Raw genomic sequence first — 17,169 nt, forward strand, 5'->3', positions numbered from 1 at the left:
GTTAATATTTTTTTTTAGTTTAACAGTTTATGATTTGCAAAAATAACTGTTGCATCTGTGTAGATTACATGAGCAAAGTGTATGCGCGTTGTGCACGCTATACATTATGGTCAAGCATGGCCCTTAAAATAGCATAATGAACAACGCGCAACGCGCCACTGACTTTAGACTAGGTTTTTTCTGGTCAGTGGCGCAATTGTTTAATGGAACAGCAAAATAGCACCAGGGATTGTTTGCGCCGGAACACGCCTCCTTTTTTGCGCTGAACCGCCCAGGGAGCGCAAGTTCATTCACTAGTTTAGCGACGTGCTTCTGTGGAGGGAAAAGCGCGCTTTGCGCGGGTGCAAAATAGGAATGACACATGCGTCGGTGTACAAAGTCAATTGCGCTGGGTGCAAGATAGGGCCCAGAATCTTATAGATTACAATCTGCAACTAGACGGATGTACTGTTACTTCCTCTACATTCAGAAATCTGGGTGTTATATTAGACAGCAATTTGTCTTTTGAAAATCATATTTCCAATGTTGCAAAAACTGCATTCTTCCATCTTAGAAACATTGCCAAGCTACGAAACTCTCTGTGTGTGTATGCACTATGGATGAGTGTGCACACACATCTTCAAACAGTGCACAGGAGTTCTCAAGTGCTTAATCTAATCTCTAAATTGGCTGGAAATAGAGGAAGTGGGTAGCAATTATTGAAAAATCTGTGTTTTGGATATGGTAACCGATGTGTAGACTCAAGTCTCCATCCTTCTTGCTGAAAATAAAAGAAGTTGGATGCTGTTGGTGAAGTAGAAGATGAAGTTGGTGATGAATTCCTGCTTAAGCAATGAATTCTCAATGAACGGCAAATAGTTGGTTGTTGACTGATAGTTCGTTGGTGCTTTGGCAAAAAGTTCTAGTTCATGTCCATGATCCAGATCTGCAAACCAGCATCCACCTGCAACAAACAAGATAGTTGTTACCAGAAAGTTAAGTCCATTTAATTCAACTCTTTTTCTTATACTCACCGGCATGTATTTGTGCTGTTCTACAAACCTCTGAACAAACATCTTGAGATTGAGTTGATTCAAATGGATGACTGAAGATGAACAGGTAAGTAGATCAGATAAGGAGCCAGGGAGTCTAATGCACGCATGTGAACAACAAGACCAGACACCGAGGAAGGGATTTGATAGTGGCTTTATAACTTTATACTTGATCTGTGTTGTTGATCAGTATTCGGTTGATTGTGAATGAGTGGGAGGAGCTTAAGGATCTGGCATGCTGTTGACTTCATGACAACATTAAAATTACTGTCTTTTTCCAGTGAACAGTCTGAGTCGTAGAAGATGTGCACAACAGTCTCTACTTGATCTCCATTACAACTGAGCAACTGAGATATCTGGAGATCTCATTTCTATTAAAGTAAACAATCTAGAGGAATACTTTATTGCTCAAAGATAACACTTCTAGTGGTCTTGGAAGAATTTGATAATGTGAATTTTCCTTTTTGTTTAACACTCTGGCGTGCAGCAAAGTCTTATTGAAACAGTACCATCAGACATCATATCCGCAGCCCAGGGACAACTCCAGTGGAAGACACAGATGTGATTTGAATGAATTCAAACAAAAATTAAACCGTGTTTACCTCACAAATGATTAAAAATCTCACGACTGGCTCTTCCTCAAATATGCACGTTGTTCTCGGGTACTTCTAAACAAGATGCTATTTTCTGGTAGACTCAAAAGCTGGTGCATGGAGATGGAATGGAGATGAAGGGAAACCACGTATTTATTTTTTTTTTTTTGGGGGGGGGGGGGGGGGGGTATTTTAAATGGCCCATCCAGTTTTCTGGAGGCCCACCTACAATAAAAATCCTGGCGCTGCTAGTGGAAGTATACCTTTTCATATGTTTTGGTCTTATTTAATGCTGCTATATGTTGAAAACCACGCACTTCCTTTACAGAGAAGTGTTCCATGAGGCAGCCATGTGGGTGAGGACCAACTTTTTATTCTTGGAAAGTTAATGTAGGCCATCCGACATGTTGACCAAGACCCTACTCCGAGAATCCAAATTTTTTCTCAGCAAGTTTGGCCAGAAGCAATAAACTTGCATCTTTGATCAATTGGCAAGGAGTGCAATCTATCACGTGCCATGCAACATGTACCCTCTCAGGACCCCAGGGTAGACCTAAATATCACGTTGTTGGTATTGGTGTTGCTTCAAACCACGGACATGAAAAACAACCACAGACTTGGCAACACTGGTTCAGTTGGAGCGGCAGTTACTACACAGAGCCGTAGTATACCGACAACTAACACAAAATCGTTTTCAAAATCGACAAAGAATCGCCTGCGATTTTAACATCGATTTTGTGTAGATTGTCAGTGAATTACGGCTCGGTGTAGTAAATGCCAACCAGTGTTGCCAGGTCTGTGGTTGTTTTTCATGTCCGCGGGTCAAAGTGACGCCAATACAAATAACGTGATATTTAGCCCCTAAAAAGCGAATTTTACCAACGCTACCATGCTAAAAAAAAGTATATTTTAACCCTGGGAAGCAAATTTTTTATCGGGGAACCTTCTGGAAGCGCGATTTGGCTATTTTTTGACTAGTTTTGAGAAGCAACTGAGCAGGATTTGTTTTGAAAACCTGGCAACCCTGATCTGAATGCACATGCTGGGGATATACTTCTAATTACAGGAGCGTCTTTACTGATGAGATGTGCATGAAAATCGCATTCGATTTTTTGCACAGCCCTACTCTAGTATGATACTTCAAAGGGCCAAGACATACATTCAACACATGGATGACTTGGCCAGTAAATCCCTTTGCTGCACACATTCCGGGATTGATGCGGTATTTATGCTACAGGGCCACATCCAACTCCATCTTGAAGCAAGGGACTTTTTCAATCCACCAGCCCTTCGTGACCTTGCTTGAGCAGACCCTGATGCTCCTGCCATTCAGGGATAATAGCCATAGGTTGGGCCTGTGGCATGTTGTACAACCAGTTGCAACCCACCTCACCAGCACCCTTGAATCCTTACTCCAAAACCATCTTGGTCAAGGTAGTTTTACAAACAGTTGCACAGCTTTCCAACTGGAGCTGGCCTTAGAAGAATTTTGTATGGCAGACTGTTCTACCCCATCCACACCTTTCACCATCACCCTTGGAATCCATTCCACAGACTCCAACAGCATGACAAGGATCCTGACACTGTCATCCGTTGGTAGTGCCAGTATTGGGGAGTCACCCCCGATGAAAATGTGGATTAATGACTCTATCCAAAGGGTGAGGATTGCGAGAATTTTTCAATTTTCAGATACGCTGCAGGCAGGCCCGCTGTTCTTGGAGAGGCCCTCATGTGGGTCCTCCTTTTTGACCTGTATGACAGAAATTATGGAATTTCCATCAAAACAGCCTCAAAACAGATACTCCTCCTGTGCTGTCAATGTTAGTCGGGTGCAGAACAACCAAATAATTCTGCAGAGATCTTGCAGAGATAAAAGCTTTTGGATACCCACTGACATTTGGCTGAGCTGTAGAAATGGCACAAGCAGCAGGCTTTGACATCTACACCTGTCTACATTTCAATTCATGTACTTACCAGCAATAACTTGAAGGGATGAACAAAGACATCCAAAATCAAGGTGGAACAGAAACCACTACAATGAACTGTAAAAAGCCACAGTGGCACCTTCCAATGCAACAGTGGCGGCTACACTTGTCGGAAATGTATGTGCAGACATTGAGAAGCTGGGTCTTTGTCAACACGCAAAGATACAAGGACAATGGGATGCTGTGAAATGAGGTGGTCATCCAACGCCTTCCAAAGACAAAAGACAGAGACAATATATTGACAGTTCTCCTCTTAGTCAGCTGTGCCAGGTTGATACAGAATGGAGATTGTGTATCATTCTCTGCATTAAAAACTCTCCTTGTAGAGATGCCCTAATACAAACTACAAAAAATACACATTCTGTCTTCCCTAATTCTGATACACACACCCTGTCTCAACCGGCTGCATGAGTCTTTTCAACACAAGATGTCCCCACAAAAACCAAAGTCAAACAGTCCCACCTCTACCGAACCTCCAAAGAGGTCAACATCTCCCCAACTGTCCGAACATGACCTTCAAGAGGAACCCATGGAGCAGGTTGCAGAATGCATGAACACCAAGACTGCTAATATAAAAACACAATGGTATGATGATGAAATACAACTGGTTAGGGCTAATACTGATCTAAAACAGATGTGAAGAGCTTGGGAGGAGGGCAAGGACATTAAGGACATTTAGAAGCAAGAGGCAGCGATTCCCTTTTTTGAGAATGTATTTATATTTCCATTCTTCAGCAAATCACTAATGTATGCCTTTTATATTTGCAATCCATCCGGGAGACTTGACACATTGACCCATTCCTGTTGAGTTGTGCGACTCCCTGTGGTAAGTGTTGCCTTTTTGGCAATTTAATTAGATTTACCTTTGTCAGTACATCACTAATGGCTGCCTTTTTATATTTGCCCATCATCCAAAAGACTTGCCACTTACCTGTTCCCAGACACTTACCCCAACATTGCCAAAGAGCGTGGTTAAAATATTTGTTTGTTTACAACTGGCAATCATGTATTTTGTAATATTCTCTAATTATGTACAGTAGTCCATATGAAAAGGTACATTTAAAGGAGATATGTGGAGATGGCAAGCCAGCATCGGCATTCAGCAGACTCAGAAAGCACTACTTTATTGATAAACAAAAAAAATATATTTTTCATTATCAAATTTCATAATATGTTCATAATCACTTTGACAGTGCTGTGATGCAACTGCTTTATGAGCGAGGTTAAGTGCGGAATAAGCTATAATACGCTGGCCTATGCATTGCAGGATGATTTTGTATTTTATTATTATTATATAAATCAATTTAATATAACGTGTGACTAGTTGATTAGAAAAATCTTTAGTCGGGGGCAGGCCTATACTTAACACAAGGATAGGAGCTATAATGAAATTATGAAAAGTGCAACAGATGCAAGTCACGTCTTTATAGCATTGCACTAGTTATACACGCATAAGGAGACATATATATTTGTTTCTTTTTTTATTATCAGCTTATTTAAATACAATAGGCCACAGCCTGTATCTGATTCCCCTAGTGAAAGGGGCTATTGTGGAAACTTTTAGCTTTTTAAACACTAGAGGAGACATGTGTTAGATGACTTAAGTCTCTTTTTCAGGGAAAAGTCTGAGAAGGACAAAGACAAAATAATAATAATAATAATAATAATAAAAATTAAATTTGAGAAATGTCTGCAGTCTCTTATTGCAGACTTTGTTGTCTGTTAAGATCTGTTATGAAACTCTAGAGAGAACATACAAGAATTCAGAGGTCTTTTTCCCAGAAGTTAAAACTAGGAAGTGAGAGACATGCACAATAGTCTCTATTTGACTTTCATTAGAACTGACTGATTTATTCAGTGGATCTCATTTGTGTAAGAGTCGACATCCTAGTGGACCCCCCGCCCTCCCATTTTTATTGATAAGGTCACATTTGTGGTTTTGGAAGAAATTGATGAGAAATGTTTGGAGTCATATAGAGTCCCATTTGAGACATTGCCGACACACATGTGATATTTCTGTTTTTGGAGTCTCCATTTAATATGTATTTAATCTCAAAGCTGTCAAGTAAATACATCTAAGATATTAAAAAGATCTCATTTGTGATTTTTCTTTCTTATGAGTAAGATGATAGCTGGATAAAAACAGGCCTTGTCTATCCTGTAATGTTTGGGTACCGGCTGTCTCTTAGAGCAGCTCCATCAGCCGGTCCATGCTCTTATCTTTAGATAACGTCAGCTTTAGCATGGATAATGAGAGCTTGTATGGGAGGGCAGCTCTCAATGATTATCTGTTACCCAACCGCACGCTTACACTCCACAGGTATGAAGAGCTGCTATTTCAGTCAGAGGTGAGGAGTAGATCAGGCTACTCTCCTGCGGTCCAATGCTTTCTCTCTCTCTCTCTCTCTCTGTGTGTGTGCAGGTTCGTCCTTTACTCACTTAGTTCCAAAGACAAAACTTTAGACGGTTTATCCTGTGAACATATTCGAAGGCTTCATGTGAGTTTTGCAAAAGGTGACGGTGAGATGATATGTCCTGTGTATTTATGAAACTATAAATATAACAAAGAACTCAGAATGTGGTTTTCATTTATAGATGGTGCTGATGACATCAACCGCCCAGCAGTTTCTAGATGTTACATCTGTTACAAATGGTCCATTTCTAATTTGGTGTGCTATGCACAGGAAGGAGAAACAATTTATCATCAGCTTAATTAAAAATCACACGCACAAACATAAATGGAAAGTGCTGCAAAGATGATCTATTTTTGCAGGTCTAAACCTGTAATTGAGTTGCATTTTGGCACTTTCAGATTCATCGTCCAGAAGTCAAAGCCACTTAGATTTTTTGACTGGGTTTTTTAATAAATACCAGAAATAAAGTCTAAAGCTCAATATATTTTAGTGTTTTATTTTGTCACAATATACTTTAGTAAGGTGTGTGTGTGTGTTTTTGGAAGAAGTTGGTTGCTAAGGTGTCTAAATGGGACTCCAGATGTTGTCAGGACATTAAACCTCATCACACTGAACAGATAAACTCATTAGTCATTAGCTTGTGTTTATAAGTGTGATCTTGCAAACTAGTTTTCAGAAGCTCTGTGATGGCGATGTTGAAGTTGTGACTGTTCTGTAGTTTATTTATAGTCTATGTTTTATATATTTACTTCTGCTGAATGTATTTACACTTTAGAATTCATAAGAGCTGTTAGTTTGTGAAGACTGTCATGATAAAGAATGTGTACGAATCAAAAACCTCACAGCAGTTTTATTTTTTGCAATAATCCAAAAGCTGATGGGAAATTAGGTTTTTGTCGAGGGAACCAGGGTGATGTGAATTTATCGGTTGGTCTAAACATACGTCATCACAGCAGTGCACTATTAATGTAAAAAGCACCATGTGGAACATGATGGAAACAGGAATTACACATCAAATCATGTGGCTTATTGAGGAGATGCGTGCTTATTTTTCTGAATTCCTGCAAAAAACTCACAGCACCTGAAAATTCCCCAAGGACTACGTTCATAAGCCACGATGTCCAAGCAGGTAAACATTTTCAAAAAAGGCCCACACACTACGGAAAAAATAAAATAAGTGCAAGATTATAAAAACACATCTTTACTGGGAAACCACAAACTTTTGTTCACAAGATGACCTTTTTTGATGCCTAAAGCAATTGACTAAAATGGATAGAGATCCAATAGATGTACAACCATTGACATTATTTAAACTTATTTCTTTTTTTAAATCATGTTTAACAGCACAATTCCTGAATACTTAAAAAATAATTCTAGAACCAAGACCACTGAAACAGTTGTGGACTATAATGCACCCTAAATGAAGCCATACCTAACCTCATCTCTAATGCCTGTTCTGTTCATGATCACACTTTTGAGATGAATGCAAAAATAAGGTGATTCAGTAAAAAGAGCGATGCCTTACAGGCGAAGGTCAACTGCTGCTGCACGCTGAGATCTAAGATGATAGCCAGAGAGAGCGAGAAGCTGCCAAAAAACTAACAAAAACACTAGTGTGCAGGATTAGCTTGAGTGACCTGTGTGCATGCGTGTGTGTGTGTGTGTGTGTGCAGACAGGTGGAGCATTTAGAATAGTAACTTAATTGTTAGAACTCTTAAATGTATTGAATGTGAATATTAAAGGGGTCACATGATGTTGCCAAAATTATTTTGTGTATTTGGTGTAATGTAATGTGTTTACACAGGTTAAGCTTGAAAAAAAAGAAACATTATTTTCCATATACTATACATTATTGTTTCTCCTCTATGCCTCGCCTTTCCGAAACATGTTGATCTTTACAAAGCTCATCGTTCTGAAAAGCGAGGTGTGCTCTGATTGGCCAGCGACCCAGTGCGTTGTGATTGGCTGAACACCTCAAGCGTGTGATGGAAATGTACCGTGCAGGTTCAGGAAACAGTCCTCCATAAAATGCGCTGCACAAACTCTAATATCTGGGTTGAACTGTTCTGAACAGTGCTGGAAATAAAACTTAAAGTGTAATTGAAAACTAGGCTGCATTTTACTCACCCCCGAGGGAACCTAGGTGCATATGACTTCCTTCTTTAAGACGAATCGAGTCTGAGTTTTATAAAAAAATTGTCGTTGATCTTTCAAGCTGTATCATTGCAGTCAGCGGATGATGGATTGCTTCCGTCCAAAAGAAGTTAAATAAAAAGCGCCCATCCATAAAACATTTCTCACACGGCTCCAGGGGGCCTCCTGTAGTGAATTGATGCAATTTTGTAAGAAAAATATCCATAATCAAAACATAATAACTTGTAATACAGATTAAAGTGATTTTTCAAAGTTCACTTCAGGTTTTCAGTTGCTCAGTTTGATAGTTAGCTAACAATTCCGGAGCCACATATTAAAAAGAAGACCACCCAATTTATAAAGCAGTTACACTGTGCTTTGTGCAGCGAGAAGAAGTGAATAAACTTGTCGGTCGACAATCTGGATTTTGGCGTTTGCTTGTACGGTGGCTCTGAACTGTCAAAACACCTCTCAAAATGCTGGCTATGGATGCAAAAAAATGCAGAAAATCAAACCCGATACAATTTTTTTTTATGACGGATGAAAGTTTTAGAGGCAATGTGTAAACATAATTGACAAAATGAGAGATTTCTATGTATTTATTTTTTAACTTGAGAAAATTTTAGACTCTGTGTACAAGGGCCTTCATGCCTTCTTTCGATGCGTCTACATTTGGGTGGTGCTATGCAAATCTTCGCACACAGTGATGTAGATTTGTGGGGGCATGTTTAAACAAGGTGTTTTAGGAAGGCATAAATGAGCGTTCACTTTTATAAAGTAAATTGATATGGATTTGATTTGTATGGAAGAGAAATAATGACAAATGTATTTGAAACAAAAAAAGCATGTTGAACTGTTTCTCCATTGAAGGTCATACAGAAGAACGGTTTTCACCAGTCACACTGAATTTATGTGATTACTGACTCAAGAAAACCAGTATGTGGAACAGGATACACACCAACCAAAATACTTCCACTGAGATGAATGAGAAACTCTTTATGTTAGTGTTATAGAGCAGTGGATCACAGGAGCCTGATATTACATCAGACCAGTGGTGTCCCAATACAAAACTGTTAAAGTAAGCAAAAAAATTTAATATGAAACATTCAAATGTATTAATATCACCATGAACTGCATATGTCCAACAATATGCAATTATTACATGATGTAAGTTGAAGGAAACCTATTAAAAAATCAACAAATAACTTCAATTTCATCCTGCTGTACCTGCAAGTTAATGTCAAGTGTTTCTTTGGTTGTATTCCACACTTATTCAAAAATATATTTGGTTATTTGGATATTTACATAGCATTTCAGATGAGTACATTGTAAATGTCATAATTTCTTTACGTTTTCCATATCTGGATCTCACAACACATCATGCACATATGATAATATTTCACTGTATGAATGAAAAATGTATTTACATTTACATTTCTGACGTATTAAAGCTGAAATGATTTGGAAGTGTGTATGTAGTCTCTAAACACTGGATGAATTATTGTGTTCATACATCATGACTTTGATGTGATGAAATAATCAAATGCAGCATCACAGTGCAGACGCATGTGAACAGAAGGGTTTTATACTTCTGAAGTCAGGTCATTATCTAATGCTCTATAGATAGCACACAGGTGAAGTCTGGCTGCTGAAGTCCCTTTGATCCTTCTTCAGGCAAACTCTCTCTCTCTCTCTCTCTCTCTCTCTCTAGGAAAGAAGTAGGCTCTGAATGCAAATGCACAAGAATATATATATATATATATATATATATATATATATATATATATATATATATATATATATAAAGTACAGACCAAAAGTTTGGAAACATTACTATTTTTAATGTTTTTTGAAAGAAGTTTCTTCTGCTCATCAAGCTTGCATTTATTTGATCAAAAATAAAGAAAAAACAGTTATATTGTGAAATATTATTACAACTTAAAATAATAGTTTTCTATTTGAATATACTTTAAAAAAATAATTTATTCCTGTGATGCAAAGCTGAATTTTCAGCGTCATTACTCCGGCCTTCAGTGTCACATGTAACATCCAGTCTATTACATGATCATTTAGAAATCATTCTAATATTCTGATTTATTATGAGTGTTGGAAACATTCTGCTGGCTAATATATTTGACCAATAAAAGGTTAAAAAGAACTGTATTTATTCAAAATAAAAAAAATAAAAATCTAATAATATATTTTCTTTACTATCACTTTTTATCAATTTAACACATCCTTGCTGAATAAAAGTATTGATTTTATTTAAAAATAAGAAAGAAAGAAAAAACTACTGACCCCAAATTACTGACCAGTAGTGTATATTGTTATTACAAAATATTTAGATTTTAAAAACATTTTTTTTTTTTTTTTTTTTTTTTTTTTTTACTTTTTATACATCAAGGTATCCTAAAAAAGTATCACATGTTCTGAAACAATATTAAGCAGCAGAACTGTTTCCAACTTTGATAATGAATCATCATATTAGAATAATTTCTAAAGGATCATGTGATAATGATCCTAAAAATTCAGCTTTGCATCACAGAAATAAATGATAATTTAAAGTATAATACATTTAAAAACAATTATTTTAAATTGTAATAAATTTTCACAATATTAAATTTTTTTAGTTTTCTTGATCAAATAAATGCAGGCTTGATGAGCAGAAGAAACTTCTTTCAAAAACATCAAAAATAGTAATGTTTCCAAACTTTTGGTCTGTACTAAAATTTCAGCTAGCTGCCAAAACAATATTTCTCTTTTTTGGTTTGAACTTCATGTAGTCTGCAACTGAAATAACTAAAACTTAAACTGAAATAAATTTGGATAAAACACATATCTAGGCCTAAAAATAAAAATAAAAACTAATTTAAAATATATAATATAATATAATGATACTAAAAAAAGCAAAAAAACAAAAACAAAACAAAAAAAACCTCATGATTCAACACACTCAAAATACCAATAAGGGAAGCAAATGAATCGTCTTCGCTCATTTCTGTAATAGTTTATCGCCATCTTCTGGTCATTCATCTAATCACTTAACTGAGCTTGAGCAGTGAGCTTCTTATGAAAATCTTTTTATTTATTTATTTATTTATTTTTATTATACATACATACATACATACATACATATATATATATATATATATATATATATATATATATATATATATATATATATATATATATTTTTTTTTTTTTGGGGTTAGTTTTAGCAAAGGTTATTATACCAAAATAGGATATTTTTATTTTAGCAAAAGCCTAACTGTTTTTATTTGAAAAGAAAATCTCAAAGCGAAAAAAAAAATGTAATGGTATATTAATATTATTATTTTAAATAATGTAATAATTAGTTAATTTATTATTAGGCGCGTGCGACTTGAAGCAGCGCTGCACAGAATGATCACAGTATGACATCAAAGTACCGCGAGCGCCTATTATTATCATCTTAAAACGTGGTTATATTAATTCTTTTACTGTAATATTTGCCAGAGAAAAGACTTTTATTTTGAAACCTGTCAATAACTTACTACTTGTAACGGAAAAATTAAGGTCACTTAAGGTTTGATAAAGATCATGTTATCTTTAAATGTTCTACCTATTTTCTACTTTTTCTTCTAAAAACGGATGAATTTCGTCAGTGGTTCTGACTCTTTTCGCTCAGGCATTGGGCTGTCCCGGCGTGACGCATCACTGTCAGGTCCTTCTTCCACAGCGCAGGAAATTGAAAGTAAAAATCACAACAGATCCACTGCAATTCATCTACGTTTACTTCGGAAACCAGTCATAAACCGTCCTTAGAATGTTCATCGCGTCGGGGGACGTTGTTCCTTCTTTTAAAGGCTTCACTCTGATAATGGTAAGTGAAATGTTCGTCGCTGTTAGTATTTAAGCATCATCACGGTGACACAGATTGTTCGTCTCGTGCTCAGCCCGCGGTGTCCGTCGGGAATGTGGGGCAGCTGGCCGTGGACCTCATCATCTCCACACTGAACATGGCCCGAGTGGGACACTTCCACACGGACTGCCTCATCCCCATGGCTGGAAACAACCCGTACGCCTCATCCGCCGAGGAGGCCGTCCAGCTCAGCACCTGCGCCGAGGGTAAGAGGAGAAACCCCGTCAGGACGAGACGAGCCTCTCATGTGTGCGCTGATGATGATGGTGTGTGTGTGTGTGTGTTTGTGTGCAGTGTACTCTCACAGTGACTCGAAACTTGCTGTACTGCAGATAAGGACACCCATTATCCAGGTGAGAGATGTGCATGAATACAACAAGTGTAGACTTGATAGAGAGCATACAGTTTAGTGGTCGATGGATGTTTTGATATCTTAGAAAGGGGTTTTCAACTCTTCTGATGCCTTGAACTCTCAGATGTGATCATCCTATAGTGCATGTGCCTCCATCCTAAAATTTTAAAAGGCAGCTGTATATTTTCATGAATAAAGACCCTATTAATATTGTGGAAGATTAATATTATAAGCATGTGTAAAGTATTACACACTATACTAATTTACTAATACAATTAAATCCTAATCGAATCATGACTAACCATATATCATTGGAAAGGTCTAAGACTACTAAATGGATATTTGTTTTTCCGATACTTTTTGTTAAAAAATGATGTAGGAAAAGTAATAATTAATTTATGACAACAGTGCACCGGAAAAATCTTCATCATAACAGGAGGTCTGACCTCTGTCAAAAAAAAGTAGTTTTCGTTGCATTTTTCTCTATCATACTTTAGAAATCATTAGAAATTATAGATCAGTTGGAAATTTAAAATCTCAAAATTCATCCTTTGAAACCCATTTTAAAACCAGACATTGCATTACCTTGAACATGGTACATCAATATCATTTTACTAAATTGTTTTCTTTCATGACTTATAAAAATGTAAGTTTGGATTGTGCACTTTCACATCTATGTTCAAACATAATGGGAGACAGTAAAGGGGTTAATCAATTTGTAATTATTTTAATCAATTATTTGTTTTGATCAAATTTACATTATTTATTTAAAACTGTATTTAGTAGGGCTGTGCAAAAAAATCGAATGCAATTTTCATGCGCATCTCATCAGTAAAGGCTCTCCTGTGATTAGAAGTACATCTCCAAGCACGTGCTTTTAGATCAGGGTTGCCAGGTTTTCAAAACAAATCCTGCCCACTTGCTTTTCAAAACAAGCCCAATCGTTAGTTCCCCTATAAGGTTCCCAGATAAAAATTGCGTCCTGGTTCAGGTGGAGCAGCATTTACTGCACAGAGCCGTATTTCACTGACAACGAACACAAAATCGATTTCAAAATCGACAAAGAATTTTTTTTTTTATTGTTCTTTTATTTTTGATTATTTCTATTCCGCCTTTAGCATTCCCTCGCCCATGAATGCAGTTCTTTATTTCAGTTGCACATGACTCTGCTGTTTCCGGTTCTTCTTAGACAAAGGTCAGATCATTCCGGAAGCTGATGGTGTCCTGGATCAAGAGCAGTGGCTTCCTCAGGAGTGTGCTGCTGTCCAGCAGTCAAGCGTATCACAGAGACGACCAGCAGCTTCACGGGTAATCGAACACTGAGGACAGACATGATGGAATACAAAAGGAAATCAATGCCATGTATATGTGCTACATTAAGCCACATTAACACTGTATGAATGTCAATGGGTAGCACACTTCTCAACCATAACACAGTGTCCAATGAAAATAAAATCAAAGTATTGTGCCACTTTCAAACCTTAGTGGATGATTGATGGAGAACGTCATGTATCATCTGAATATTCGTAGTATTCAGATGTTTCTGATTCCTGGATTGTTTGTTTGTGCAGCTCTCCTCTGCGGTACCTGCTGACCCCGTCTCTGCAGAAGGAGGAGGCTCCGAGGGTGGAGGAGCTGGGCTGGAAGGAGATGGAGAGGATCAGTGCGTTTCCCGGGATCTCCGACTCTGAGCAGCGGCTCTACATTCCCGGAGGAGGAGTGACCAAAGCCCTTTACACGGACTGGTAAAAACCGGCATGAAATCGAACGAGTCTGTCAAATCTATAATTGTGAATCCAGCCAATGGGTGTTTTGTTTGTTTTGTTCGTCTGGTCCAGCTGCACCGAGGGCATCTCTATGGCAGTACTGCTGATCTTCTGCTCAGAAGGAGACAACGTCCCTGACGCGTTCGCTCTCGTTAACCATCTCAACGACTGGCTCCATCTGCTGGATAAACCCGTAAGTGTGAGGAAATGTGGTGAATCTGAATCATGAATTGGCATTTTAGCTGTTATGAAACACTCTTCTGCTGTCCTGAATCACTTTCGGAGAAAACTGAGCTTTTGAAACGGAAAGACACATTACCTGAGTCTGTAGAGAGCTCAATGAGTGAAGGTTTCTTCTGCCTGGCCTGACTGTGGCTGTTTGTTAATGATGTTTCTCTCAGGCGCAGGGTTCGGTGCAGTGGCGGGTTCCTCCCTCGTGGAGGCTGCTGTTCGGCAGCGGTGTCCCTCCTCTTCTCTTCTGAAGCAGCACGCTTGCATATGGATACCTAGTGATGCAATCTTGCAGGTGTGACTCTTAAACACGAACCACAGAAATCACTGATGGTTGAGCGGTCAAACTGCACGAAGCGCTGAATACACATTTTGCTTGTAAATAAGTGAAATAGTAGAGAAATAATAAACTGTTGCATTATTTTTGGCAAAGCATGTGTCCAGTGTGTTTTTTTTTCTCCATAACGCTAGTCATGCCGTTTAGTTTTCCTCTCTCTCCCTCTCCACCCAGCGGTGGATTACAGGACGTCTCTGGCTCTCTCTGTCTCTCTCTCTCTCTCTCCCTCCCTCCCTCCACCCAGTGGTGGATGACAGGACGTCTCTCTCTCTCTCTCTCTCTCTCTCTCTCCACCCAGCGGTGGATGACAGGACGTCTCTGGCTCTCTCTCTCCACCCAGCGGTGGATGACAGGACGTCTCTGGCTCTCTGCCACCTATTTCCCAGCATAGCAGCGCTTCTTGTAATGTGACGCAGCTCTGAACATGCTGGGCCAAGTTGTGTGTTGCGTTCTTGTGGGATGAAAGTGAAAACATTTAAAGCCTCTTATGCATAGTTTGGCCAGTTTTTTCTTTGTTGGTGCACCAAAAAAAGCCATTCTAGCAGTGTCAAGTCATGTCCCATCATCACGGCTGCCTGAAACCGCAGCACAGCATGATGCAAATGAAATCTTATCGGCAGGATCTAACTCAAAAAAACACCTTTTGGTGTTAGTGATATTTTTTTTAACTTAATAGCCCTATTCAACAAGGATGCATTAAATTGATCAAAAGTGATAGTAGTAACTTTATTTCGGTCACTTTTTCTATTTTAAATAAATGCTGTTTGAACTTTCCATTCATCAAAAAATCCTTAAAAAATGTAACATGGTTTCCACAAGAAATATTAAGGAACAAAAACTCTTTAGAATAGGGGACGCTTATTCACTATTAACCACAACTTTTTTTATTTGTTACGACTAATTTGCTGCTGATTAATAGTATGTGGTTGGTTAAGTTTAGGTATTGGGTAGAAAATGGCATTAATCCTTGCTTAGGGGGGTGAAATGCTCGTTTTCACTCAATATTCTGTTAATCTTGAGTACCTATAGAGTAGTACTGCATCCTTCATAACTCCAAAAAGTCTTTAGTTTTATTATATTCATAAGAGAAAGATAGTCTGTACCGATTTTTCCCGGAAAAACACGACCAGCTGGAGGCGTGACGTGTGGGCGGAGCTAAAGAATCACGAGCACCAGTAGGCTTTTGCATTGAGAGCGTCTGTGACATTACCGTGAGGGAAAACCCATCATCCAAAACAAACAATGGCTAACAGTCAGATTCAGCCGTTTATTTATGATCCAGAATCAGATCCCGAGGCTGAAACTGAACGAGAGCAGCAGCAGCAACGACTCGCTCGAGCGGGGCTCGAACCCGGGTCTCCGCATGGGAGGGGACGCACTAACAAGGAGGCAGATATTTGAAGCAGTTTTACTCACTGCCTGCGGTTCCAACACACGATCGTGACCCTTTTTCGTTGGGACTGCATCATCCTTAAGAAATAAACGATACGCAAATCCGTCGTCAAACTGGGCCTTGTGAACAAGCATCTTTGAAATGCAGGGAACAAACAAAAACACTTGCACAACTCCGTTGATGCTCTGTAAAAATAAACTCCATCCACTGGTCCCTTAATGCTGTTTTTTTTTTTTCTTTGGTAATCTGTGCAGGGTTGTCTTGCCCTGGCAACCAAAAACACACTTCTTTTGTGACTTTTCGCGACTCTCTCGCTCTGATCAGTGAATGTCTGTTGTGCTCTCATTGCTCTGCTATACGGGAGCGCGCGCTCTTCCGGCAGAAGTGCCTTAGGACCCATATGAGGAAATTCCGCTCCATCTAACGTCACACAGAGCCATACTCGAAAAAAACTTTCTGAAACTTGTGACAAACCGGAAGGAGTATTTTGGGAACAAAAATACTCCTTCAAACGTACAACTTCATTTTTGAAACTGTGTCCATGTTTAGCATGGGAATCCAACTCTTTAACAGTGTAAAAAACTCAGTATGCATGAAATAGCATTTCACCCCCCCTTTAACTACTAATAAATGGTTCATATTCTAGTAATATGCATGCTAATAAGCCGCTAGTTAATAGCCCCCAAAATAAAGCGTTACCAATATTTCTTGAGCAGCAAATCATATTATACTGATTTCTGAAGGATCATGTGACACTCAAGACTGGAGTAATGATGCATAAATATCAGCTTTATATCACAGCAATAAATTACATGTTAAATTATGCAAAATATGACGTTTAATGTACTTTTGATCAGATAAATGCAGCCTTGGTGAGCAGAAGCAACTTAAAAAAAAAAACATTCACTCCTGTTTTTCGTGATAAAATCAATTCACAGAAGTATGTTTTACATAATTTCTAGGTTTCATACGTGTGTGTGTGTATGTATATATATATATATAAAACTTATGAAAAATTAATTTGCCAAGTCT

At 38.2% G+C, this 17,169-nt stretch overlaps 1 protein-coding gene across 1 annotated transcript; it reads left to right on the forward strand.

Annotated features, from left to right (window-relative positions):
• Positions 1-11,844: 11,844 nt before the first annotated feature.
• Positions 11,845-14,839, forward strand: psmg2 (proteasome (prosome, macropain) assembly chaperone 2). Its single transcript, XM_026240959.1, has 7 exons — positions 11,845-12,019; positions 12,093-12,264; positions 12,353-12,411; positions 13,600-13,718; positions 13,982-14,155; positions 14,249-14,369; positions 14,578-14,839. The coding sequence occupies exons 1-7, from the start codon at positions 11,963-11,965 to the stop codon at positions 14,656-14,658; spliced, it is 783 nt and encodes a 260-aa protein (XP_026096744.1). The 5' UTR covers positions 11,845-11,962; the 3' UTR covers positions 14,659-14,839.
• The last annotated feature ends 2,330 nt before the right edge of the window (positions 14,840-17,169 follow it).

Source organism: Carassius auratus, linkage group LG44F (assembly GCF_003368295.1).
Source record: "Carassius auratus strain Wakin linkage group LG44F, ASM336829v1, whole genome shotgun sequence".
Taxonomy (NCBI): Eukaryota; Metazoa; Chordata; class Actinopteri; order Cypriniformes; family Cyprinidae; genus Carassius; species Carassius auratus.